Source organism: Strigops habroptila, chromosome Z (genome assembly GCF_004027225.2).
Source record: "Strigops habroptila isolate Jane chromosome Z, bStrHab1.2.pri, whole genome shotgun sequence".
Lineage (NCBI taxonomy): Eukaryota > Metazoa > Chordata > Aves > Psittaciformes > Psittacidae > Strigops > Strigops habroptila.
The window spans coordinates 73,318,246-73,342,926 of record NC_044302.2 but is presented as its reverse complement, the minus strand read 5'-3'; the positions used below and the strand labels follow the sequence as shown (position 1 = coordinate 73,342,926).

At 40.4% G+C, this 24,681-nt stretch overlaps 2 protein-coding genes across 7 annotated transcripts in view; one reads left to right on the top strand and one right to left on the bottom strand.

Annotated features, from left to right (window-relative positions):
- Positions 1 to 2,248: 2,248 nt before the first annotated feature.
- KCNV2 (potassium voltage-gated channel modifier subfamily V member 2) lies at positions 2,249 to 8,204 on the top strand. The gene is made up of 2 exons (XM_030512628.1): positions 2,249 to 3,682; positions 7,900 to 8,204. Exons 1-2 carry the CDS (start codon positions 2,249 to 2,251, stop codon positions 8,173 to 8,175), a joined length of 1,710 nt encoding a protein of 569 aa, XP_030368488.1. The 3' UTR covers positions 8,176 to 8,204.
- Positions 4,041 to 24,681, bottom strand: part of PUM3 (pumilio RNA binding family member 3) — a 37,903-nt gene continuing 17,262 nt past the window's right edge. For 3 of the 6 annotated variants that reach the window (XM_030512626.1, XM_030512625.1, XM_030512627.1), the window contains exons 16-18: positions 24,556 to 24,643; positions 22,790 to 22,880; positions 18,924 to 19,518 (exon numbers count right to left, since the gene is read on the bottom strand). In XM_030512626.1, coding sequence (XP_030368486.1) covers positions 19,389 to 19,518; positions 22,790 to 22,880; positions 24,556 to 24,643 — 309 coding nt within the window. In that variant the 3' untranslated portion in view covers positions 18,924 to 19,388. Of the gene's footprint in view, positions 4,298 to 5,409; positions 5,770 to 7,947; positions 8,211 to 18,052; positions 19,519 to 22,789; positions 22,881 to 24,555; positions 24,644 to 24,681 lie in introns of those variants that run through there. The other 3 variants (XR_003995121.1, XR_003995122.1, XM_030512624.1) reach the window with 3 other exon arrangements.

The window sequence follows — 24,681 nt, the reverse complement described above, 5'->3', positions numbered from 1 at the left end:
TCTTATTAACGACATATATGAAGATAAGCAACACACTGAATGAGGTGTTCAGGGGATTAAAAAAAAAAAACAAAAAACCACAAACCAAAAAAAAAGCAGGGAAAATAGTCTTTTCTTATCTACCTAGACTGAGAGTCTAGCAGCTCAGAATCAAGTGTAACCCCCAAGTAAAGAACATTAATTAAACAATTTTATTTCACCTATTTTGTCAGTAAGAGGCAAGTTTGAGCAGAGAGTACCAGGTACCCGAGAGCTATGTTCTCAAAAATATCTAGGTCAAAGCAATTAGTCTGAGTGGAAGCAAAATAAAGATCTTTCTTGTTTTGCTTAGTAGTGATGCCCAAGGTCTTCAGGCAGGTGCATGAGGTGTTGGCATTTGACAGTCTTGAAGTTCACCCTGCAGAAGCTCCTGCTGCTGCAGTATGGTATGAGCAGTATGATATCTCTTGAGTAGCGAGCAATAAGCCTTACCAGACACTTCTCAGAAGTGAGACCAGTGAGCACAACAAGGAAAATGAAATGCTACAGGGGAGGCTAGCAAAAGGAATATGTTTATAGTCTAGCCTGAACCTTGATTAAGAAACATTCAAGAATTTTCAGTAGTAAAATGGTGGCATTGCAGATTATTTCTTTTTCTTTGTCAGAATTGGTTTGCTTAGGAGAAAGAAACAGCCTTGAAATTGGACATTAATTTGCATGAAGGTTGCTAACAAAGGACTCACTATAGCATGGTTTAATGTTCAAAGCAAACTGCAAAGCAGATTGTTATCTGTAATAAGGCAATGAGAATCCCTATTAATAGGAGCCTTGCCTTTTTTTGCATCAAGAAAGAGGAGACAAATTCATGAAGCAAAACACTTTCAAGCACAGCTAAATACGAATTGCCAATAATCCAGGCCTTGAACAGTGTGAATTGCAGAGACCTTGAACTATTAAGCATGATGCACCCACTAAGATGCAGCCTGAGAACAAAAATGTCACAAAACACTCAGTTATGATGTCTTACTGTTTGTAGAGAGCTAGAAAATATAAAAGCTGCAACTGGCGATAGGGGAAAGGAGGAAAAGAAAGGGTGATTCTAATTGCAACAGCAATTGCTTCACACAGGACACTACCAAAACAACACATTGGAGTTTGCAGGCGCAAGACTACAAGATTAAAAAGCTGTAAATTAGAGGCTAAGAGCATCCTGTGGGAGCCATCCCTTTATTTTGTTTGTTGTCTTCTTCACAGGAGTTGTAGGTCATCTGAAGTGCTGGAGTAACAAGGGGAAGTAACCTGGCTTTCAGGATGATCATTGTTACTGGAGATGCTTGTGCCAGCTCAACCTCAAGAGCTGAGGATGAATCGTCCACTAAAACAAAGAGAAAGCATCTCTTCTGTCCTGCTAGGTACCTACTGCAGTTTTACACTATTAAACGTGCCCTGCAAGAGAAACGTAAGTGGCTTTATTCTGTTTCTCAGCAGCTCATGAAGAGTTTGAACTGAAGCAGCAGGCTGGAAACCCCTTCACAGCCCTCCCCTTCACTTCCACTGTGTCCAGAGGAGGAAGAAACCCACACTTCCACAGCACAAAGCTCCAGGCACAGACTGTGACTTTCCGCCACCCATAACTGGATGGAAGTATTCTAAATGGGAATAAAAAGGGATAGCTTCTATTTGCTCACTTTTGGGAAACATTTTAAGAGCTACTCCGGTGAATTCCTACCCATTATTGCATATCAATTATTCATTATTTTCATTAAGGAAAACCAAGTCATGTAGATGAAGGAAACCTGTAATGTTTTTTCTCCCTGATCATACATTTTCATTTTGAGATCATTCTTAATCTGTATATACTTGAATTAGGAAAACGTATAGGGTTTCTTAGCAATAAAACTTTAGGGTTTTTTTTTCCCCTACTGATTTTTCATAGATTTATGGATCCATAATCATTCACGTCACAGCCTGAGGGAGATGAGGCTGGAACAGGATAATAGCCCTTAAATCCCCTTCTCTAAGCACTCAGATCTTCGCTGTCAGCAAGATTAAAACGGTCAACAGCAGTCTTCTTGTGTCTATTTCCCACACGGAGCTTTAACAACAACTGGAGTGTTGCCTCGCACAGAGGAAACACTGCTGTGCATGATAGTACTGAGATAAAGAAAGAAGAAAACAGGATTGTCATCCTTTGTAGTGTTAGAAAGGACTGGTTTTAATTCCTTGATCAGGTGAATGCAAAGAAGGGAGAAGAGTAAGGAAAAATAATATGTTGCAGTTTAACATGCAGCGACAGTTTCCTTTCCTAAAACATAAAGGCAGAGAGAGGGAAGCACCAAATGTCCTCCCACAGCCCGACAAGGGGAAGGACAATGAAGGCATGAATGTAGACTGGCAGGGTGGCTTTTCTGCTACTGCTCCATTGAAATCCCAGCCCCTACTGTTCCTGGGACCTGAGGGGAATTACAACTATTATGTGGACGATGAAGATGAGGAAGAAGAAGAGAAAGAACATGGAAAATGGCCAAGCAGAGAACCATTTGAGGGAGAAAACAAGCCCTCGTCATCCATTCCTTGCTCTCCTGCCCCTTCCTCTGGAGCCCCGGCTTCCACTTCATCTGTACTGAACATCAATGTTGGTGGCCAAAGCTACCACCTCACCTACCAGGCAGTGGCCATCTATCCCAAAACCCGCCTGGGCCGCCTGGCTACCTCCACTGATCGCCGCTGCCAGCTGGGCCTGTGTGATGACTACGCTGCCCAGGTAGATGAGTACTTCTTTGACCGGGATCCAGCCGTCTTTCAGCTGGTGTACAACTTCTACGCCTCAGGGGTGCTGCGTGTGCGGGACGAGCTGTGTCCCCGTAGCTTCCTGGAGGAGCTGAGCTACTGGGGCGTGCGGCTCAAATACACACCTCGCTGCTGCCGAATCTGCTTTGAGGAGCGTCGTGATGAGCTGAGCGAGCAGCTGAAGGTCCAGCGTGAGTTGCGCTCCCAGGCAGAGGCTCAGGAGAATGAGCAGCTCTTCCACCACATGCGCTACTATGGTCCTCAGCGTTGGCGCCTCTGGAACCTCATGGAGAAGCCCTTCTCCTCTGTCACTGCCAAGGTGATGGCAGTGGCATCCAGCTTCTTTGTGCTTATCTCTGTGGTAGCCCTGGCACTCAACACTGTGGAGGAAATGCAGCAGGTAGACCGTAAGAGCGGGGAGAACCGGCCTGTCTTGGAGCACATTGAGACCCTGTGCATCGCATTCTTTACACTGGAGTACCTACTGCGCTTGGTCTCTACCCCAGACCTGCGCCGCTTTGCCAGCAGCGCCCTCAATGCAGTAGACCTCATTGCCATCCTGCCCCTCTACCTGCAGCTGCTGCTTGAATGTTTTGCTGATGACGACCAGCCCCGAGGTCGAGGTTCCCAGCACGAGCACGATATCGAGAAGGTGGGACGGGTGGGCAAGGTGGGACAAGTGCTTCGCATCATGCGTCTCATGCGCATCTTCCGCATCCTCAAGCTGGCTCGCCATTCCACAGGGCTGCGTGCCTTTGGCTTTACCTTGCGTCAATGCTACCAGCAGGTGGGCTGCCTTTTGCTCTTCATTGCCATGGGCATCTTCGCCTTTTCTGCCATGGTCTACACAGTGGAGCACGACGTCTCCAGTACCAACTTCACCAGCATCCCCCATGCTTGGTGGTGGGCTGCCGTAAGTAAACACATCTTACCTTGCTGGGTAGCCAGAGACCCTCCCTCCCCTCCCTTGCTAGAGTCGCTGACAGCCTTGAAAACAGCAGGCTCAGATCAGTGAACATCTGTTCTGAATTCCGAGCTTACAGGACATACGCACTCACTCACGCACACACACACTTGCACTCATTCACCTCTGGTGTAAGCTTAAATCAAGGCTTAATCAGGCAGACAGTTTTGAACTTCCCATCTGATCAAATGCAGACAGTCCTTGCACTTTTAAAGAAGTGGGCACAGACAGGAAAAAAAAACATTTCCGCATTTAATCCCATTGTCGGTGTTACCAAATCAAAATTAAAAAAAAAAAAAAGGGCAAAAAATAAAAGCTTGGATCAGGCTAACTGTTGCACGTAAACATAGGATTTTCATTCTTGTTCTTTTTAGGGCTCTACTGTGACACATCGTACAACTGCAAGATGGTAAGACATAGTTTATTAACTATAGTCTGGTCACTGAAAGTTGCAAAGCCAAAGCTGTCCCAGAGCTCTGGCCTTTAAAAATGTATTAGGACCAACAGTTGTTTTATGTAAGAGATTGTGTTCTCCTCCTTAGGTAGCACATCTAAAGCGCATATCTGCAGACAGACAAAACATTGGAGGTTATTTATGCTGTGCCAGACTTACAGAAGAATAAATACAAAAATAAGCAGAATGGCTCAAGAAGTTGATAATGGGATAAACTGCCTTCTACATCTAGGTCAGTGATTTGAATCCCACATCAGTCAGTACTGAGAGCTGGTTAATGTCACCTTGAATCTTTCTTGCAACCTCTGTTAGAAAGAGTGTGATTTTAGTCCCATCCCAAGTGCTTGGAGTGAGGGTAACTGCCTGAGTTTCAGCTGGCAAGCCTCAGCAATAAAGACAGAATGACCTCGTTTCTAGAGACTGCCATTGGGTTAGTGCTCTGAGGCATTTGGGCACATCTCCTTGAGGGGTCTGAACTATCACTGACGTTTACTAACTGTGTTAAGTGGAGGAGTGTTTTTGAGGCAGCATTTTCCAGGCTGTTGGGTTCACATCTTTCAGGGGCATGAAGATTTAGCCAGGAACACAAAGATGGGAGTGTTTAATGTCCTCCACCTGCCTTAAATGCCTCCTGGCTCTAGCAATGTCCTGACAGGACTGTTTCAGCACATCAAACCTGGAATTCACTTCTAAAGGGTTCGTAAAGCAATTCAACTCTAGACTTGGACTGCATTAACACCGAAGGATGGGCATATATTCACTTATAGAAGGCTAACCAGTATTTCTGAAACTATTGTGAGATAAAAATGATAATTATATTCTTCAAGGTGAGCTGTGAAGATAAACACTTCTAGGTTTATCAAGACTAGCAGATGATGGAGAGGGAGCTGCAGGCTGTAAATAAATGCTTAACAGATAATCTTCATGCATAAGCATGGCAGTTTCACAATTATCATTTTTACAGAAATGTTTTGGCAGGAAGAGGGGTGGTTTTATCAAGAGCATTGGGGAGAGGGGGATGTTGATTCCTGCCTATGCTGCTGCCTGCAACATTTCAGAGCTGGCAAACAACAGCTCTGTTATGCTGCAAAAGATGTGCCTCTACAGCAGCCTGGATCAAATCAAGAGTGTAGCTACACATTCCAGGTGCTGAGAGAAGGCAAAGGACCTGTATCTTGCCTGTCCATAACTCTGAGGCTTGTTCTAGTCTGTCATCACATACATTTTGTTTTGCAGCAGCCGATGCTGGCCTCCATAGTCCATGTTTATGGCAAGGCCCCCAGAAGCACTTCTGTCCTCTGGTTCTGGCTATGAGGCTGGCTAAGTTCAGTTGTTCCCAGGGGAAGGAAGCCCCTGCAAATGGATTGGAAGGGAGTCAGAAGATCTTTTCATGCTAGTTGATCAGCATAGGCACTGGATGTACTGACCTGTGTATGGGGCCCACAAAGTCACTTATCCTGTTACCTTGGTCAGCAGCCCGAGGAGCCCATGGCCTGCACTTCTGGTTCAGCAATGGCTGATGTGATGTGGTGGTTTCCCATACGTATGTTTTAGTGATTCAGCACATGCAGAAAAACTGGCCCTACAGACACACAGACATTAATATAGATACATGCATATGCACATGTGCTGAATATCCTTTAAACTGGGGCATTGGAAAGAAAAAAATCAGTGAATAAAGGAAAGGGTCCTGTAATGTGACCTTCACAGGTCGTCTTTAAGTGATATACACAGATTATGAAAAAATTTGTGCTTCATACATTATTCGAATAAAGATATTAGCCTTATTCTTTGTTTTTTGAACATGCAGGATATAAGCAAAATCTCTAGGGCTCATCTCTGCAAGCTGGTGACATCATAATGATTTAAATACTCCTAAGAGACTTATATGACTATAATGATGCGAAAAAGGCCTATCAGGTGAGCAAGTGTCTTCAAAAGAGGAGCCGCAGCATGCACATTGCAATTCCAAGGCATAAAACTCCTTTTAAAGCTTATTCATTCTTTAAGAGTGAAAATCAATATCCAGATCACTCAAATTTTATTAAAATTCAACAGCGTTCACGGTCTCACACACACAGGAGAAGTATCCCTCTCAAACTGTCACAAGAAGATGCAGAAGACTATGCCAGTGGAACAGAACCTTATCACAGGATAATGGTTTTGTCCAGACTGGTAGAGATAAACATCTTGCCTTCATCTCAGTATTTATTTTTGGAGATATTTATCCTGTATTATCATTCAAATCCAGTGACTTAATTTCCATTAAACCAAGTGACTAATCCTTTTTCTTCCACAGGAAGCACCAGGTGCATCCTACAAATGTGCTTACCCAGTGTTGTCTCATGTACCCTAATGCTTTCTTCATTTGAAATAACATTTTATTTAGCATGTTAGAGGATGGCAGGCTGCACATTGTGACCTTCCAAAGACTTGTTTCAGTGCTAAAGCCAGAAGGGCATTACAGTGAAAGTCCTACTGCCTTTTATTTCTGCCAAAGGTTTAGATTACTGTTTCATAGATACACACAGTGTGTTGAGACACTGAGAAAAACAAATAAATAAATAAATAAAAAATCATTGGCTGATAAAGATCCCTTGCACAGACTAGGAAGTGCCAGATGGCAGAAGCCTGCAAGTTTCACCTGCCTGAGAAAAATAAGTTATATTTCCTAAACGTGAAAATTATAAACAATCAAGATGTGTGCAGTAGAAGTATATAAATTAGGAGTTACTTTATGCTGACTGTAGACAATGTGATGGCAAAATGTACAGATTCATACAAAGTGCGTATACTAAATACTATCAGTCCCACAAAAAACACCCACATTTTAAACAACCACCAAACCCTTCCTCAAAGGGGAATTCAGAAAAAAACCTTCCCACCTGTGTACCTGCAGCTAAAACAAACAGAAATATTCCCTACTGAAGGCACACACATACCTTACTTTTGTAACCTCTGACATACAGCTGAGCAGGAAGATCAAACAATTTAGCTCTATAAATATATGTGTTGCAAGAATACACTGTGAGCAAAACCTTGCAAGCAACAGAGAAAGATCATTGGTATCTCCTCAGCTCCTTATAGGTATGTAGCAATTAAAGGGCATTTTACCTAGAAACTTCAAAGTCCTGGGTCACTTCTTATAGAATAATATATAACATTATAAAAATATATTTCACAATTAGCTAAAAGTTTTCATGTGTTTTTTCATTAGTTCCTAAAATATATATGGCAAACAAAGGTAACATACAAAATACCACCCACAGAATAAGTCCCAAAATACCAGGTTTTATAAGCACACTGGATTTAGACACAGGGCATCTGTTCCAAGTGACATGACGAGGGAGCAGGGTGGTAGTTATCACTGGATTTGCACGGCCATCTCTCTCACCCGCTCACCACAGTCAAGAAAACCCACTTACTGAGCAGGCTGGTGTGGAAATTGTTTGGAAATTCCTTCTGCCAGACAAAGCTTTTGAAAATCTCGCTAGATAGTGTCAAACTGCACTCGTCTTTCCTTACTGCATAAGAGGAATTATTTTTTATAATAGGGATTTTTGCATAAAATCGATAGTACAGAAAAAAAGGCAGCAGAGAGTATTTCAAACTTATGATGTGAAGTGTAAAAACACTAACTTTAAAATTGTCCCTGATCCCTGAATTGTATGTTTCTTCTCAGCTAATAAGCTGATTGTTGGTTTGCCCGCAGGTCAGCATCTCTACAGTGGGATATGGAGACATGTGTCCAGAAACTCACCTTGGCCGCTTGTTTGCTTTCCTCTGCATTGCGTTTGGAATAATCCTGAATGGCATGCCCATCTCCATTCTCTACAACAAATTCTCAGACTATTACAGCAAGCTGAAGGCCTATGAGTACACAGCTCTCAAGAAAGAAAGGGGGAAGGTGGACTTCACACGGAGAGCCATGAAGAAAATATCTGAATGCTGTGGAGAAGGTGCAACCCACTCTTCGTCACAGCACTGAGTTTGTGCTTTGGACAGTGGGAGGGAACAGAGAAGCTGAAGAAGAAAGAAGAAAAACAGATCAGCCAAGCTAACTGAAGACAAGCTGAAAAGACCAAAAGTAGATGGCAAAATCTGATTTAAAATCTGATTTTTTTTTTTTTTTTTTTTTTTTTTTTTTTGTCTTTGCTATGCTGTGAGCAGCACTTAGGTGCTCAGCAACTGTCTGGGATGGCATTCTTCAGATTAACCACCTAGAAACTCTGAATTAGACCCACATGAAAATGAACTCCCTGCTTCTGATTAGACCCACAATAAAGACCCACCATAATCAAACCAAAGGAAAAAATATTGCTTCAATTAAATGTCAGGCACCTCACTGCTATCAAGGCAGTCTCAAAAATTAAACAAATAGAATACCCAATATACCGACTGCATTGCTGAAATTGGTTTTGCACCAGCTTTCAAACCCAGGAAAACAGCCTCTGGTGCTTATCTGAATATTAGCAGCATCTATATTCTTTAAGCTTTAAGCTTCTGTTTCCACAGCCGGACAGCTATGCTTCATTGTTCCAATTTTATTTTCCAAATGCAGCCCTGCAAATCATTCCCATTTTCATATCTATGCAAACAACATACTGCTTTTAGTACTTCCCCACCACTACCTCCATAATCATCTTTCATTATGCCAAGAACTAGTGAAGAAGTCTGCAATCAGAGTTCAAAAATGTCATTGATAATTTTGAAAACACTTTCAAACCACAATCTTCTTTAGTTATAGAATTAAGTGATAAAGTAAACATATTTTACAGCATTTAATGTACCTACTTACTGAATTGTTAGAAAACTAATAGGCCCATTATGGGGCATAAGTGTTAAAGCAACATTTAAAAAAACAGTAATCAAATGAAACATGTAATGCATAATACATCATAAAGACTTTTCACATAAAGGATCTTATCAGCACTTATCTGTAACCAATTTTAAATACAATTTAGAATCAAGATACTTTGTCTAGTATGTACAGCCATTAAGGACACAATTCTGACACCTTAGCTCATCCCCAGTAGTATCTTACTTCTAAGATTACTGAGCCTTCTTGCACAGCTGGATGCAATTTCTTATGCGCCAGAAACTCACCCCAAAACATACACACCAAATAACAACAACAATTAAACGGAATCACAGTTTCATATATTAGTTTGCAACATATCAGGAGTACTTTTTTTATGTAAAAGCAGTCATACCAGTTTAGAAATAACAACTTAAATAACAGATCTGAAAGAACAGTTATTTTATTAATGCTCAGATATGAATAGCATTAAAATATGAAGGGTAACAGAAAGAAGCAATGGTAATACCCACTGATACAACCCATGGCTGTTACTCAGCAGTGCTCTTGCTTCAAAACAGCCTGACGGTAGACACGCATTTTAAAAATGCACTTGAACACTCCCGTTTCATCTGTGCTGTCCTGCTGAATGCAAATGGCTGCATTCAAATCTCAGAGCCACGCTGCAAACAACAGTGTGAAGCTCACTCTTGGAACAGCTGAAGGTGAAAAAGTTCATTAATTTTGCCAGGTTCATGCAAATTGTGTCAAGCGTAGGGACATTTCTCCTTTCAGTGGTGAGAAGGTAATTAGTAACCAAGTTGCTCTTCTCATTCTCTACCTCCAGACAAACATATCATAAGCCCATCTGTCACTTTGTTCTTGAGGAATGACAGTCAGCACATTGTGTGCTGATCAGCTCTGTTAAAAGCTAAACCATGTCTTTAAGGCACAGCTGAGCCCTGGAGTCGAATGCGATAGATGTTTGCTGTTCTGGCTGCACACAATGCAGCAGGCTCAATCCTGGCACCCACTGAGAAGAATAGCTGCTTTACTTTGGATCTAGGAATGATATGAATTTGCATGGCACTTCTGCACAGCAACAACAGGACAAGGAGCTTCCTGAAGACACAGGAAACCTCCCTCTTAATTCAGTGAGGTGAATTAATTAATTCACCCTAAATTAATTTCCTTGTCTGAAGGAATCAGTACTTACATGTACCATGTAGATGGGATACAGATGCTCAGCCTCGCATGGCAAGCTCAGCAGCTTCTTTCCACATAGGGAAATCCAGATCCTGAGCACCTACCTGCTGAGGCTGGACTTCCTCGCAGTCTCAGACTTGACACAAATCACCAGCCTCATTTTCCACCCCACTTGCCTCACCTGCTGTAGCCATTCAAGTAGATGTTCTTCTCTGTAAGTGAATAGGCTTTCCACACAAAGCATGAGCAGGAGAAAAAAGGACTGTTCTCTCTTTGAATCAGGAATCAGAACTGAATGTCCTTGACAAGTGCTTTGTTACCTCTCCAACAAGATATTAACACACAAGTTCCATAGTACTGCTCTAACCATTCAAATACAGCTTGGGGTGGGTCTCTCCCACCCTCTAGCTGAAGCTGTTCTATTTTGCTTTGCGCTGAGTAGATAATGACGCATCAGGTGACCATTAAAGACAGACTCTACAGCTCAGTGTTTGCAGCACTTGGCTGGGTGGAAAGGTGTTGGCGAAGGCCCTGCTTCAATAAACAGGTATGAACATACCCTGACCAAGGAGGACAATCTTCCCACTGACTCTCCTCTGGCCCAAGCAATCTTTGGCTGAAGGACTTAGTCTAGAAGGACTCCAGAGTCAGACTCTACACACTGCAGGCACATGAAGCGAAAATTACTTAGAGTACCCTACAGGCTAATGGCCATGAGCCAAAACACTTCCTGACCTGGAGGAAACCAGTTTCTGGCCTCTCAGGAGGAGAAGACATTGTAACCAGCGCCACTAGGCACCCATAATGCTTTTGAACCAAAACACCTCAGGCAGCTCAGCTTACCTAGCAGTTGCTTCACTTTCTTCTTTCCCAATTCACCTTGTCCCCTTATCCCTCCACCATCCAGTCCCACCATCTCAGTGACGCAGCTTTGGTACCGTTCTGGTTCCTCTATGCACTGACTCAGCACGTGTGCGACAGTTTGGGCGACCAGGGCTAGATTCTTGGTAGATTTGTGACCTAGCTCAGTTTAGAGAGGTTTTACTAATGCTAGAGCTGACACAAGATACATGGTAGAAGTGTGCACCCTGGAGGCTGGACCTCTGGCAACTACTACATGAAATATTAAGCAGAAGACAACACAAAGTTGCTGGTTTTCTGTTTTGTAATGCCTGGCTCACCTGCCCGGCTGCATTCAGCAGGTGAATGGGTCCTTAGTGGAGTAAGGGATTTTCCAGCAAACTAGAAGTTAGTGTTTGGTTGTGTTTGTTTTTTATTTTTCAACCAAAGACTCATTATTTTCTTCTCTGGAGTACCTTGTGCAGTTTTCTGCCTTGTGGCTTAAGTAACGTTATTTTAGGGGTGACAAGCATAAGTAAGTCAGTGCATTTCGATAGGAAAGAATATGCCTAAAGTTGAGGTACCACTATACCAGCCAGACACTGCCCGGAATGCTCAAGCTCTGTCAATAACAGCATTTTCTGTGGATGGCTACTAGCAAAGTCCTCCCACAAGTTCCTCTGCCACTGTGAGAACCTGCCTGAGCCTCATACCATACAAAGAGGACCTCCAGCCAGCTCACAGGAAGGAAGGATTTCATATTCCCACAGAACAAACTTCCGACAACCTGCAGAAGGCTGTGCAAACCTGTGTCAGCTGGGTTTGAAATAGGATGCAGCATTTTTGCCTTTTTGTTTTTGGTGACACAATGGTTCCTTCTGAGAAGGACTCAATTTATTCTGCAACATCCACTGAGATTTTCAGTGGCATCATCACTGTCCCTGGATTACTCAAATGAAACTGTCAAATGGTAAAATAATGCAGAAGGGCTGCGATTGTCTTAGTCACTAAGTGACACGTGAATGCCACATTTCAAGTTTTTGAAAGCAAAAGATTTCAAAATAACCACATTAAGGTAAAATATGCCTGAACACGACAAAGATGGGCAATATTATTAAAGCTAAAGTGGACAGGGCTTGTTTTAGGAAATATTAATTTGGTATACCTAAGGTTTTGGGGAAATAGGTTGGAGGATTCTTGAGAAACTAGAAACCTCTCTGAATGTGGCCATGCTAAAGTCTTCTACTTTAACTAACTGCAGGTACAAGTGAGCCCCAGAGGGAGAAGGAAAACATGTTCTATCATTATGTTTCACTACAGACTCGGGAAACATGTTGTCTCTGAAGACAAAGAAAACAGTCAGTTTATCTGGATGGCCTGGCTTTATTCTAGGACAACTAAGTGTTGTTTTGTCTACTTGTTTTAGACCTGGGAATTATTGGAAAAAAAAAAATAAAAAAAAAAGAGCAATAGAGAAAATATAAAAGAGAAAGAGGAGAAAGGAAATGGAAAAGAAGGGAAAAAAAGAAAGAAAAAGAAAAGAATACAAAAGAAATTAAAAAAAAAAAAAAGGAAAAAATAAAGGGGTTTGTGTAGAAATCACGAGTCTGTCCCTACATGAGACAGTGGAAAGAATTCCACAAAGCAATTAGAATATGCTTTTGCACAAATCCTTGTCTTAGGAGAACATCACTTTTTTCAATGTAATTCAGCAGCTGTTTGCCTTTCTCATTCAGAAAGATAGTACTTATAGGGATAGCTACAGTAAGCCACAGATTAATCGTCATCTGGTGCTATTCCCAGGCTTCTAAGGCAAATAGTAATGTTCACTCTTTAAGTATGTATAATTTTTAAGATTGTAAAATAGTTGTACTTCAAAGTTTTGGAGAAAAAGAAATACTATCAATAAACCTAGGAAGGAAAAACTGTCTCCTTGCTTAAAAAACAGCTTCAATTGTTTAGAATGCTTTGGGTTTATGTTATGTAAAAATATTTGATTCATGCTTATCTGCTATTGACAAAACCTTTATTAACTTCTTTATTCAGTAGCAGAAAAATTACATGGCATTTGACTATAATCCAGCGCTTTACCTTGGACTGAAAAAGAGAAAGGTGAGACGTACTAGCTTTTTAGGTACTTAGGTAATTTAATGGAAATATGCTGAGAAAAATTAAAGCATTTTACAGGTAGCTCCTGAGATAGAGATTATCAAGGTTTATAAATAAAACTTGTCTGGGTCTAATTCTTCTCTATAAAATGATTTCGTACTGTCATTCTAACTCCTGAAGCAGATTTGCTCAATTTATAAACAAAAGCATTTTCCCCCTATTAATAACCAGATAAACAAGTACCACCCTTAAAAGTCAGCCTTTCACTTCTACTGTTCTTCAGGCCACCATGTACCCATGCAACACTATTGCCTTCACCGGTTCTGGCAGAGGAAACTGCCTGTAAAGCACTTGTACTACCAGCTGGCAAACACACGGCAGGACCTGCTGTGGCTGCAGATCTAACTTAGCTGTGCATGGCTAAAACCAGCTAACACTGTCACTGAAAATGTCCGCCTGCAGAGGAACTTTTCAGTAACCGTAAAAGAACAGCCTTGCTCAGCAGGAAACTTAGATTTCTCTTTTTCCTCACCAAAAACTACATATGGAGGCAAAGGCATGGGCTGCAGATGAATGCATCAACTCACTTGTACCAGAAAGGCTGGGCTGTGAGGCGAGGTCTTTGTGATCAAGCCCTGGCAGATCGACACTGCAATTAATCAAAGGGACTTCACGCTCCTCAAGTCTTCTCCAGCCAATGCCTAAGGGTCTTTGACTTCCAAGTATTTTAACATTCAAATTTTTCTTTTGGGTGAACAAACAGAGGAAGCAAAAAAAAAAACGAAAAAAGATCCGGAAATTCAGGAAACGGTTGTGACACATGTCCCGCTGTGATGAGACATGTGAGGCATGGCAAGGTAGCCAAGTTTCCTTGTGCAAAGTGCAGTCCCTCGCATGGAAAACTGTTCACTGCTGCCGCCCGGAGGTTACAGGCTGCCAGACTCCCATTTTCTTTAGTGCCTCCCACCTGCTATGTTAGCTAGTTCTGCTGCGTGTTCTTCAGGTACAGTCTACCAACAGCTGGGAGGCCTGTCAGCAAGAGTGTTTTCAATAACATAAAATTAAATCTGTACTGCAAAGCCTATATTATCATCACTAAGGACTAAATGAATCTTCAATCTAATGGTACATTAACTACACTGGAGATTTACCCATTCCTTTTGTTTCTAAATGCTCCAATGCCTAAAATGTTCCCCAAAAGTCACTACCAAAAAAAAAAAAAAACCAAAAAAAAAAAAACCAACCCCAGAGAAGTGACTTTAGGCAGATCTAGATGCTGTCAGAATGTGTTAAATACTTGGTCTGCATATTTCTCGAATAGTTTAAGCAAACAAAAATATAATCACTTAACACCACAAAATTAGCCAGGGAACAAGAAAGCTCAAGATAAACCTTAACTGTTGGTTGAAAGGATTGGTACAGATCTGTCGGGAGTATTGTCCATGGTTTTACTGATAAGATTTAACATAAGCAATCAAAACACAGGTGTCAACCAATTGCCATTCCACTTTGAGGCATGAGACTTAAAATAATGCTGACTTTCTGGGTGTATTTTTCCATGCAGTACAATGCATGTTCCTCTAAATTTCCATGCACTGAAGACAGAACAGTGCCATTTTATACACAAATTCGAAACACAAATTTGATCATGCACCTCAGCCAACCTGAAAGATCAGTCTGATCCCCTGCAAAGGGAAGGTCTACTCCTGGCTAATGTCAGACTTCTCGCTGCCTTACCATGCTACGCTGCTGCTTAGCTTGTGCTCTGGTGTTCAACTGAGTTCCCCTTTGTTTAGTGAATCTTATCAGCTCACTAACAGAAATTAATTCAGCACCACCACACACAAAAATCTCTGTTTTGTGAACTCAATCAGCTTAGCAAATAGCCTGACCAGGCCCAGAGATGCTCTAAAGAGAGGGATGCAACATCTGTTCAAAGGCAGAAGGAAACCCACTACTGACTCACGTTGCAGCAGGCAAGTTGCTGGATTCAAAATCACATTTATTATATCACCTGAGGGGCTGGAGGAGGAGAGAGGAAGACGCACAAGGTTGTAAGCATACCATTCCTACTTTCCCTCTTTCCACAGGCTTCCACTGCTCTTACACAGCTGTAATATCGCTGCTACACTTGTATCATCCCACTGGAATTCACTTCAACAATGCTTTTCCAAGGCATCTTTCCGTCTTCAAGCAGTTCTTTTTCTCCATTTCCTCCCGCCTCAGAAATCTGCAAATACCTGCTTTCTTACAGCTTTAGCTTATTTGTACGGCACGGGAGACCATTTCCTTACATGCCTGCCTTCTCCTTGTCCTTCTCTCTGCACAGACTGTCACATCCACTCTTTATTCAAATTCTACCACAAAATTCACCTTCTGAACAAGTCAGATCTACTTTCTGTGATAAAGCTCATCATTACAAATGCAGATTCACTATGCTAGTGTCTTATCCTAAGGCACTTTGCATATCTGCCTGAAAACAAATTTTTGTGTATAAATATGGTTTCTGTTCATAGACAATCATAGAATCCTGAGTAAAAGAGTGGTCAGTCCAGTGCTAACACAATATTTTCTCCTTGCAAAGATGAAATGATTTGGGCTTAATTCACACCCTTTAATTTCTATTATTATGAAGAAAACAATCTAAAAGCAAGCTTGGTTTAATGAAACTGTTACATTGCTTATTTCGGTTCATTTTCACTAAAAAAAAAACCAGAACACACCTTTATGCGGGAAACCAGTTAAAAACAACAGCAACAAAGAAAAACCTCCTCGGTATCATTACCTGGGGCAAGTTACTTGCTAGAAAGAAAGGCCTACCCACTGCAGCAATTGCAGTCTGAACAGCACTATGCTCCCTGAGAGCAGACAATGCACGTACAAATTTTCCCTCAGTGCAACATACCAAGATTAAAGGACAAAGCATGACTAAGAGCGGACACTTGAAGTGCACCTGAAGCAGCATTTCAACCGTAAGGATGATTCTGACTGCCATGACAATTGGTGCTATCATCACGCCATGAAGATGACTTAATAGCAGGTGTTGTGGCACCCAATCTTCATTTAACTCACTCACTGAGCGTTAGCGGAAAAGAGAAACTCTGCTTGTTGTTGGGAGATCCTGTGTTAGCAGCAAAGAAGAAAGCTGGTCCTTTTGTACCTTAAACTAGGAGGTATTAAGTTGCAACAGTACCTATCTGTATAGCCCTATTTCCAAATAATGGAAAATACACTATTACCAAGGTAATGGGTCCTATGTCTTCTAAGAACCCAAAATAAAACAACTATCACCACTCTTTCTGTCATAGATTGTCCCAGCATTCATGATGATTAAACACTGGTGGTTCAACTTACAATTTCTGCTACATAAAGGAAAAGAGAGAGGTGGTGGCTCTGGATGGCCAAGGGGATTGTCACTTCACATCTGAAAAATTGCTTTAAAACAAGACCCCCCATAATTCCTGGAACAGTCTCTCTTCTGAGCGAGCGGCAGACACAAAGTTACTTGCTGCACATGCACTTCCATTATTGTCTTGGCAATTAAAAAAATACTGCTAGCTATACTAAGATGCTGACAATAATTTGAGGAGTTTGGATAATCTAAAGTAGTCAGAAGTCCTTGCCAAGTACATTTCAAACAAAAGAAAAAAGACACACTGAAAAAATACTTTTGCTTCAGAGCCTTTCAAACAATTTCTCTGTTAGCCTTCACACAGTCACAAAGAGACTCCCAGCAGACTGGGACAGAAATGGCACTGCACGCAGCCAACTTCTTCAGTGGGAAAAAGGCATGTACTCTATGAAGTACCTTAAGCCACTGAAATGGCCTTTAGCACCTGCCATAACCTCCTTTTCCCCCCCTTCCATTAGGCTACTTCAGAATTTGGTTTCAACTGACATTAAAGACATACCTTGACAGTAAAATTTTTGGTTTGTTCCTGGTAGGGAAATAGTGGCATCTTTAGTATAACCTTAACTGATGACTACCTAATCACGAGCGGCATTTCTCAACTGTGGTAAGGAAAATTAATAGTCAGACACTCTAAATTACTACACATAATTCAAAGTAAATCATATACACGGTTGCAAAAATGCAAATAAACTGGCTTGTAGGCTTTATGTTAAAGCAACTGGCATTAAAGCACAATCAAAGCATAAAATCAGATCCAGACATTGTTACATAGCTCTTTGCTATTTAGTTTATTAACATCTATCTTTAGCTATGACTTACTTTCACTGCCCCCTTTAATTCTCTTGATTGGAAATATGCCTGTGCCAGATTCTAAGCATTAGTTTATTCCCCTCAATAATCTCAAAATTGAGAAGGGCTGTATCAGATTCCACACCTCCTCCCCCCGAAATGTCTTATTCTACCACTAATTATTCAGTCACAAATCTGTTGCATATTTCATTCAGATTGCCAAAAAAGGCAGTAACTACGACTTCTTTAGAAACAGTTCACTACAGTTTAAATTCATTATCTATTGCTAATTAAAATGATCTGTTTTATTGTCACAGATGAAAAATCCTGTTACAGAAACTAATGAGCCGCAACCTTCAGTAACTGATAGGATGTGTTTACAAGCATGAACACTTAATGCCAGTGCCAATCAGGTCGAATTGAGATTAACCTTCAAGTATTTACTACTACTCATAAGATTAGGTGGAATTAGAGGGAAGCACAGTCAGCAAACTACCAGTAAATCCACAGATGCAAATACAACACAATGTTAGAAACACTTCTAACTATAACCTTCACGTACTGCTTAAATTAACCTAAATAAACTTTGAACTACAATTGGGTTTATGATTTTTTTTTTTTTTTTAATCATCTATTCAAGTATCTTGTAATTTTTTAATAATAAAAAATATCCCCCCTAGACAGGACCAGTGAGAAACAAGAAATTACTTATTAAGATGAAACAATGTATTTTATTGCTTTGGATAAACTATTTATACTTAAACATACAAATCTAGAAAATGCACGTAACAACTCCAGCACCTGTATACATACAGGTACTGCCTAGATAACCAGCTTATTTTACCTCATGCTAAGCATGCAAGTCTGAGTCTTTCTGGGTCATCTGATTTTCCTGGGCTCTGAGCACTGCAGTTCCTGATGGACTGCAGGAGTAGTTGTATCATGACCTCTGATAATAAACTCAGTAATTTAGGAGTCTAATTCGAGATACGTAAAATACAGAAACTTAAGCCAGTGTACTTAACCACTGACAACTTCCAATTAGTTGCACTGTACTTTTTCAAGGGAGCTGTATCTTAGGAGAAAATAATGCCTATCTGCTATGAAAAACTGGAGCAACAGTAAAGAGTGACTCTTACAGTTAAGGATTCAATTAACTTGGTCCTCTGGATTAGTCTATCAGCATGGCATGAAACACCACCAGGGTATTATATGGATGCCTTACCAAGAAAGGTTTGGTTTTACTTGTTAGTTTGTTTGTTTTCTCCTTTGCTTAGAATGAGAAGATAAAACACTGGCTTGATTTTTCTATCAAAAATAGGGTACAGTAGAAATCAATAGGACATCTATTTGGTATCATGCAGAAGAAAATTCATCTCATCCCTATTATAAAGATGACACCAAAAAAACCCCAAATCCCTCTGGTTTATCAGGCCTTAAAAGTCTGTAGTTTTCAGAAGACTTAAGAAAAATAAAACCAAACTGTGGTGCACTGAAACAGTCAGCTTCTCCTTCAGGACCTTCTTTGTGAAATGTCAGAGAGACTATTTTTGTTCTATTCTTATTAGTTCCTGAAAGATGAGACCCTCCATCACTCCTTCACAGGGTAAGAATGGGACTTGAGCTGTTTTTCTGCTTTGCTTTTTGAGGAAACCACGAGGGAAAGAGATTAAGAACAAGTGTATTTATCTGCCCAGTACACAGCATCTCCAGAACAGATGCTCTGTTTCCATGGTGATTAGGACAACATACACACAAATCTGAACAAGACTCAAAACATTTTTGTGCAGGTTATCAGGAAAGATTTCACTCCTTGATTAGATTGCATGTTCATAAGTTTCCAGTAGCTCCTAAATGTTCTTGAGATTTCAGTCTCTGAGAACAAGCATTTACTGTACACCACAGAGTAAGTTCAACAGACAAGCTGGTTTAGAAATTATTTAATTTACAAATGCATGTACTGTGTCTTAAAACAACCATGATGCAAAATCTTACCAACTCTCAGTTGATTGCATTGATGTAAATTGTCTTTTTAGCTTCATTTACACTAGGAAGTCAATTTCTCCAGTAATGCTTCTATTCCTTTTACATTTTTATTTAACTTCAACTTCGGGACAAGTTTTTTCAGCCCTTTTTTGACTGTATTTGCCACTTTTTGATCGGTGCTGCGGAGAAGGCTACAAGAAACAGGAAAATAGGAATGTCAAAGTTCAGCATGTATGTCATAGGAAAAGAAGATGACCATGTAAGAAAATAGTAACCCCTTACAAATAATACAACTCAGGGCAGATGTTATTACCTCCTACTAGAAAAAGATGTAAAACTTTCCAGAAAGCATGAAACACCAAGTGAGAACACAACACAGAATAAATCAGGCTGGAAATAACTGCAGATCCCTACTCGAAGTAGGTTGAAACAAGACAAGGCTGCTCAGGGCTTCACCTGCTCCAGGCCTGAAACTGCAGGAGACAGCCCAACCTCACTCACCGCTGGGCCGTCCTCATGGGAAAAAGGCTTCTCCCTATCTCCAGCCTGAGCCTCCCGTGTTTCAACTTGCGCTGCTGCCCCTCACCCTCCAACTACGCACTCACTGCTGTGAATAGCACAGCTCTCTTCCATGCCCTTCTGTGGTGCTGGGGATGCTGCTGAGCGCCCCCCCAAAGCCATCCCTTCTCCCAGATAAACCACTCCAGGTCCCACAGCCTCTTCTCTCAGGCCAAAGGATCCAGCCCACAACTATGCTGGTTATAGAAATGACATGTAGAAATCAGGAAGTCTATGTTTTATCCATTTTCTACCCTGATGTAACATATCATTCAGAAATCCAAAAATTCTGAGGTCAGATGTAGAAACATAAATAAACCAGCATCCATGACATTCAAGTACCTACAACACTTTATTTAATAATACCTGTAACATCTGCAAAGAACCCTCGCATAACCTCTTCACACTTGTAATAGGCCAGAACAAGGCCCCAGAGTTTACCTTTTTTTTTAAATAAAAATCATATTAAAATCAAATTGCTAAGTAGGACAGTGAAAGGAGAGCACCCAGAGGATACCAGGTAACTAAGCAATCAAGCACACACTATGAACTGCTTGTAAATGGTGAATAAGTTTAAATAACTAGAAAGCCAAAAATCTTCAAATGGACTGACTGGGTAATCCTGAGTTTCAGATACGCACATAAGTGGCAGATGGCTTCTGAAAGCCAACAACAAAACAAAAATCAATCACAGGTTCAGGGAGAACTGGCAGTGTCTGAAAATTACCTCTGTCAGAGCGATCTTGCATCCCTCATGATAAAAGAAGTATCTGTTTGGTTTTAAATGAGATTTTTTTTAACTCAACAATTATTTTATGTAAAAGATTATTGCAGTTATTATCTATACCAGATTAAGTTAAGTTTATCCCTGCTATATGATTTAGGTACTGCATCAGCTTCAATGCATGCAGTTAAACAAAAATGAGGTTAATTACTAGTGTTAGTGAGGTAAGCAGGTGTCACATGAAATGGAACAAAAGCAGCAGGTTTTGTTTGTGTGTTCTCAGCTGCCCAAATGAAAGTGTGTCATGGCAAGAGTCATCACGAGAAGTTCAATCTACAGAGGATTCACATTTAATTAAAATTAAAAAACCAAACCAAACTAAAACCAAAATTACAGCAAAGAAACAAACACACACTCCTCCCCCATATTTTTATCTATTTCCTGTTAGGTGTGTTTCAACATTGGTGAAAAATGTTTAACTACCAATCTGGGAGACAGGCTCCGCTGCTTGGCAACAAAGCACTTGTCAAAGTTCCACCCTGTAGTGCCATGAGTAATAGCAGAGAGGGAAAGACTGACATTCGTCACATACTTTTCCACAAAATACACCATTTTTGTCCTGTTTTTTGCTAATGAACAATTACTAGTTTCCTGTTTCTTCTATGAGTCTTCAGCACCTATTAAGAGACTGTTGTCATGGTGAAGCTAAGCAGTTATTTCCACTAACTTACTTTGTAACTTTATTTGGACAATCAAAACAGCTTTATACATAAGCCAGTAACACCACATGCTAAAGGAATCTGCTCGGCCTTGAGTTAGGGAAAAAAAGTCTAGGCATCGGTACAGTACACTGTCAGCGAACAAGCCTTTACAACAAATCTCCACTGAACATCTGTGCACAGGATCAGATAACTTAAAGGCATTAGAAGCATTTATTGAATTCTCAAGACCTACTATGAGAGGCAAAGAAGAAGTGTTATTATTTCAGCAGGTGAACAACCTTAACAGCCAAATCCATATGACTATTATGATGTTGTATAAACCGGTTTTGTATCTGGATTGCAGCTACCCTTCTACTGCCAATTCTTCTCACTAACGATCTGAATGAAGATGACTAAATAAAGTTACAATTAACTAGCAGAAGTCCTATTAGTGAAAACAGCTTTTGATTCACCTTGCAAAAGAGCATGAACATCAAAGTAGCCTCACACCAAAGTCATAAAGAGCAGAGATGGAAAATAAACAGCAAGGAGCCTAAAGTAACTTTAGAAGAGGGAGAAAGGGGGGTAGAAACAAGGGAAAAGAGGTTTTTATTTTTCAAAATCATGTTGTCTGTTTGAACTGTTTGCTGACTTTGGCTCAGTGCAACTTTTCCTGAGGAGTCAGCTGAGCAATGCTGACCCAGCAGCTCCAGAACACAGACCACTCTGGGTTAGCACAAAAAATTGGGTTTCTATGACCTGACACTGACAAGTAGTTACAAAGTGAAAACAGCAATGATTAAAACAACTATTCACATTTGATAAAATAAGATATTAATATTAGTTCAATGCCTGTGTGGTCTTTTTTATCTCACCAGTTGCACAGTTCACTGCTTCAAAGTTGTAAGCCAGTTAGCTCACCACAAGCCTTTGCATGATCTGTTTTTTCATTTGGTCTATTTCGAACACTTTTCTACTTCAGTATGAGACATACTTAGCTCCATAATTAAGGCATCAACACACACGAATAAGTTACCAAAAACCCCCAGCCCCCAAACCAAAAAAGAAAAGAATTCTTGTATGCTGCTGCCAGCCACAGTTATTTCGAAGTTCATTATTTTAATGCAGCTATTTGTGGGCTGCTTTTTTGAGAATTTTGTGCTTGTAAAACAAGACTTACAGGCACAATTTTTAAAATAAATTAGATTTTTAATCTTTAAGATTAAATCACATCTTTTAAGATCTTCCAACATTGAGCTACTTTGTAGTACTGTAAAAGCCTGAATTCAAGGAACCTATGGAAATTCTGGTTTGAATTTTTCTAGCCTGTTCCATTGCAGACTTAGCAGTGGCACGAAAGACAGTATGTACTGAGGAAAAAATTGTATTTTGCTTGTAGAAATTTCAACTGATATTCTCTTAGCTGTTCAGGAAAGCAACGCTGGAACGTAATCAGAAATAGCCATGTGCCTTACGTACCAACAAAGAATAATGGCGCCTCGATTTACTTCTGCCCAGGTCTTCATATTCTCAATACCAACACGTTCCAGCAATGTTCTTCCAAAGCAAACTGTAAAATATGGGAAAGGAGTAGGGAGAAGAAAAAAAAATTAGAAAATATCTTTATACAAGGAAGCTTGTTATAACTTCTCTGCAGTTGTGATTTAATCGAATAGTTTTAAGCCAGCAAGCATTCACAAAGTTTTTCTGTCTCAAAATAAACAACTATTCAATGCAATGAATACGTTTATAGATGTTTAACAACTTCCAAGTATTGCTTTAAATTAGTTAGACAATAGCAGCACTGTGTGACAGTTTACTACTGTAAAGCAGGCAAACGTGCTGCTTCATAGAATCATAGACTGGTTTGGGTTGGCAAGGACCTTAAAGCTCATTTAGTTCCAACCCCCCTGCCATGGGCAGGGACACCTTCTGCTAGACCAGGCTGGTCCAAGCCCTGTCCAACCTGGCCTTGAACACTGCCAGGGATGGAGCAGCCACAGCTTCTCTGCGCACCCTGTTCCAGTGCCTCACCATCCTCAGAGTTAAGAACGTCTTCTTTATATCTAATCTAAATCTACCTTTTTTTTTTTTTTTTTTTTTTTTAAAAAAAAAGGGTGTCAAAGTCTATTCACGCCTTAAGGAAGACTTAAAGAAAGAACTTGGTAAGAATGACACCAAAGCAAGAGATAATTATATACAATATACTAATACACACACCTCTGCTAAAAATGCTACATTTGTAGGCATCTGACTACAACTGAAGAAACGTAATGTTTACAGATTAAGTTACTTAAAACTTCAGAGCTAATCCTTTATTGATGCGTGAAAACCACGAGGGAACCTTGTTTGTTTCAGCTGTACCAATGCTACAGGGCTCTATTTCATCACCACCTTTGAAAGGCTGACTTGCAGATTCATTACACCAATGGCATATGTAAGAGAAAGAATCTAAGCTGACCTCAAGTCCCCAGTTGAATTTGAAGGACTGAACTTCAGGAAAACTGCTCTTACAACTCTAAGAGTTTGCTGCTGAGCAAACTTACAAGTAAACAACCCCAAAACCCCACAGATGCCAACAAACTCTAACTTATGTTACGCTCACCTCCTTTCATTTTTTGAGGGTTTTGTATGAGAAAAAGTAATCTCTATTAGGATATGGTGATTCACACAACAAGATTGTACAGTTATGTAATAAAATAAGTTTAAAAGCTAAATTAAGATGAGAACATCTGTGTCCAGTCTCTGCCTTCTGGGATATAAAATAGCAAAGATGTCCTATTTTTGTGCATGAATTATCATAGTAACAGAAAGCACTAACCCAGCAGCATTAATGAATGCAGTAAAGATTACAGTTTGGCTCACAGGCACTAATGAAACAAGTCTTCCTGTTAGAAAGACTTTACTTTTTCTATTATTATCCTTTAAATGGCTGTGTAATTTAGCAAAGCTATCAAGGCATTTTAAGCACAAAAATGAACCCTGTGCCAAATAGGCAGTAAGCCCCTGAGGACAAAACCTGACCAGTACTTCCTTTGGAGAAAAAGAAAACATATCCTTGGCATTCCGTTCATATGACAACTCACAACAGCAAAAAGCTAGAAGCAACAATCTTGGACAGCATGTTATAATTTTCCATACATTAGTATAGTCAAAGAAATAATTGCAGCAATCTTATTTTAGGTCAGATAACTGATTACTCTGAAGTCCTAATTTGATCAAATAAAGCTGAATTTCCAACATACCTTCTTTTCCACTCTCCCTCATTTTTTCATCTTGCTCTATTAACCATTTCAAAACTAGATGGCCTGCTGGATGCTCTGCAATGTGAAGCTTTAAGAGGAAAAAGCAAACCAAAACAAAACCAAATT

What these genes read in the sequence shown, in the direction of transcription:
- KCNV2 (XM_030512628.1), top strand. Translation starts at nt 2,249, where the DNA reads ATGTTGCAGTTTAACATGCAGCGACAGTTTCCTTTCCTAAAACATAAA. An exon ending in ATGCTTGGTGGTGGGCTGCC is followed by an intron (nt 3,683 to 7,899) that starts GTAAGTAAACAC and finishes GTTTGCCCGCAG; the next exon opens with GTCAGCATCTCTACAGTGGG.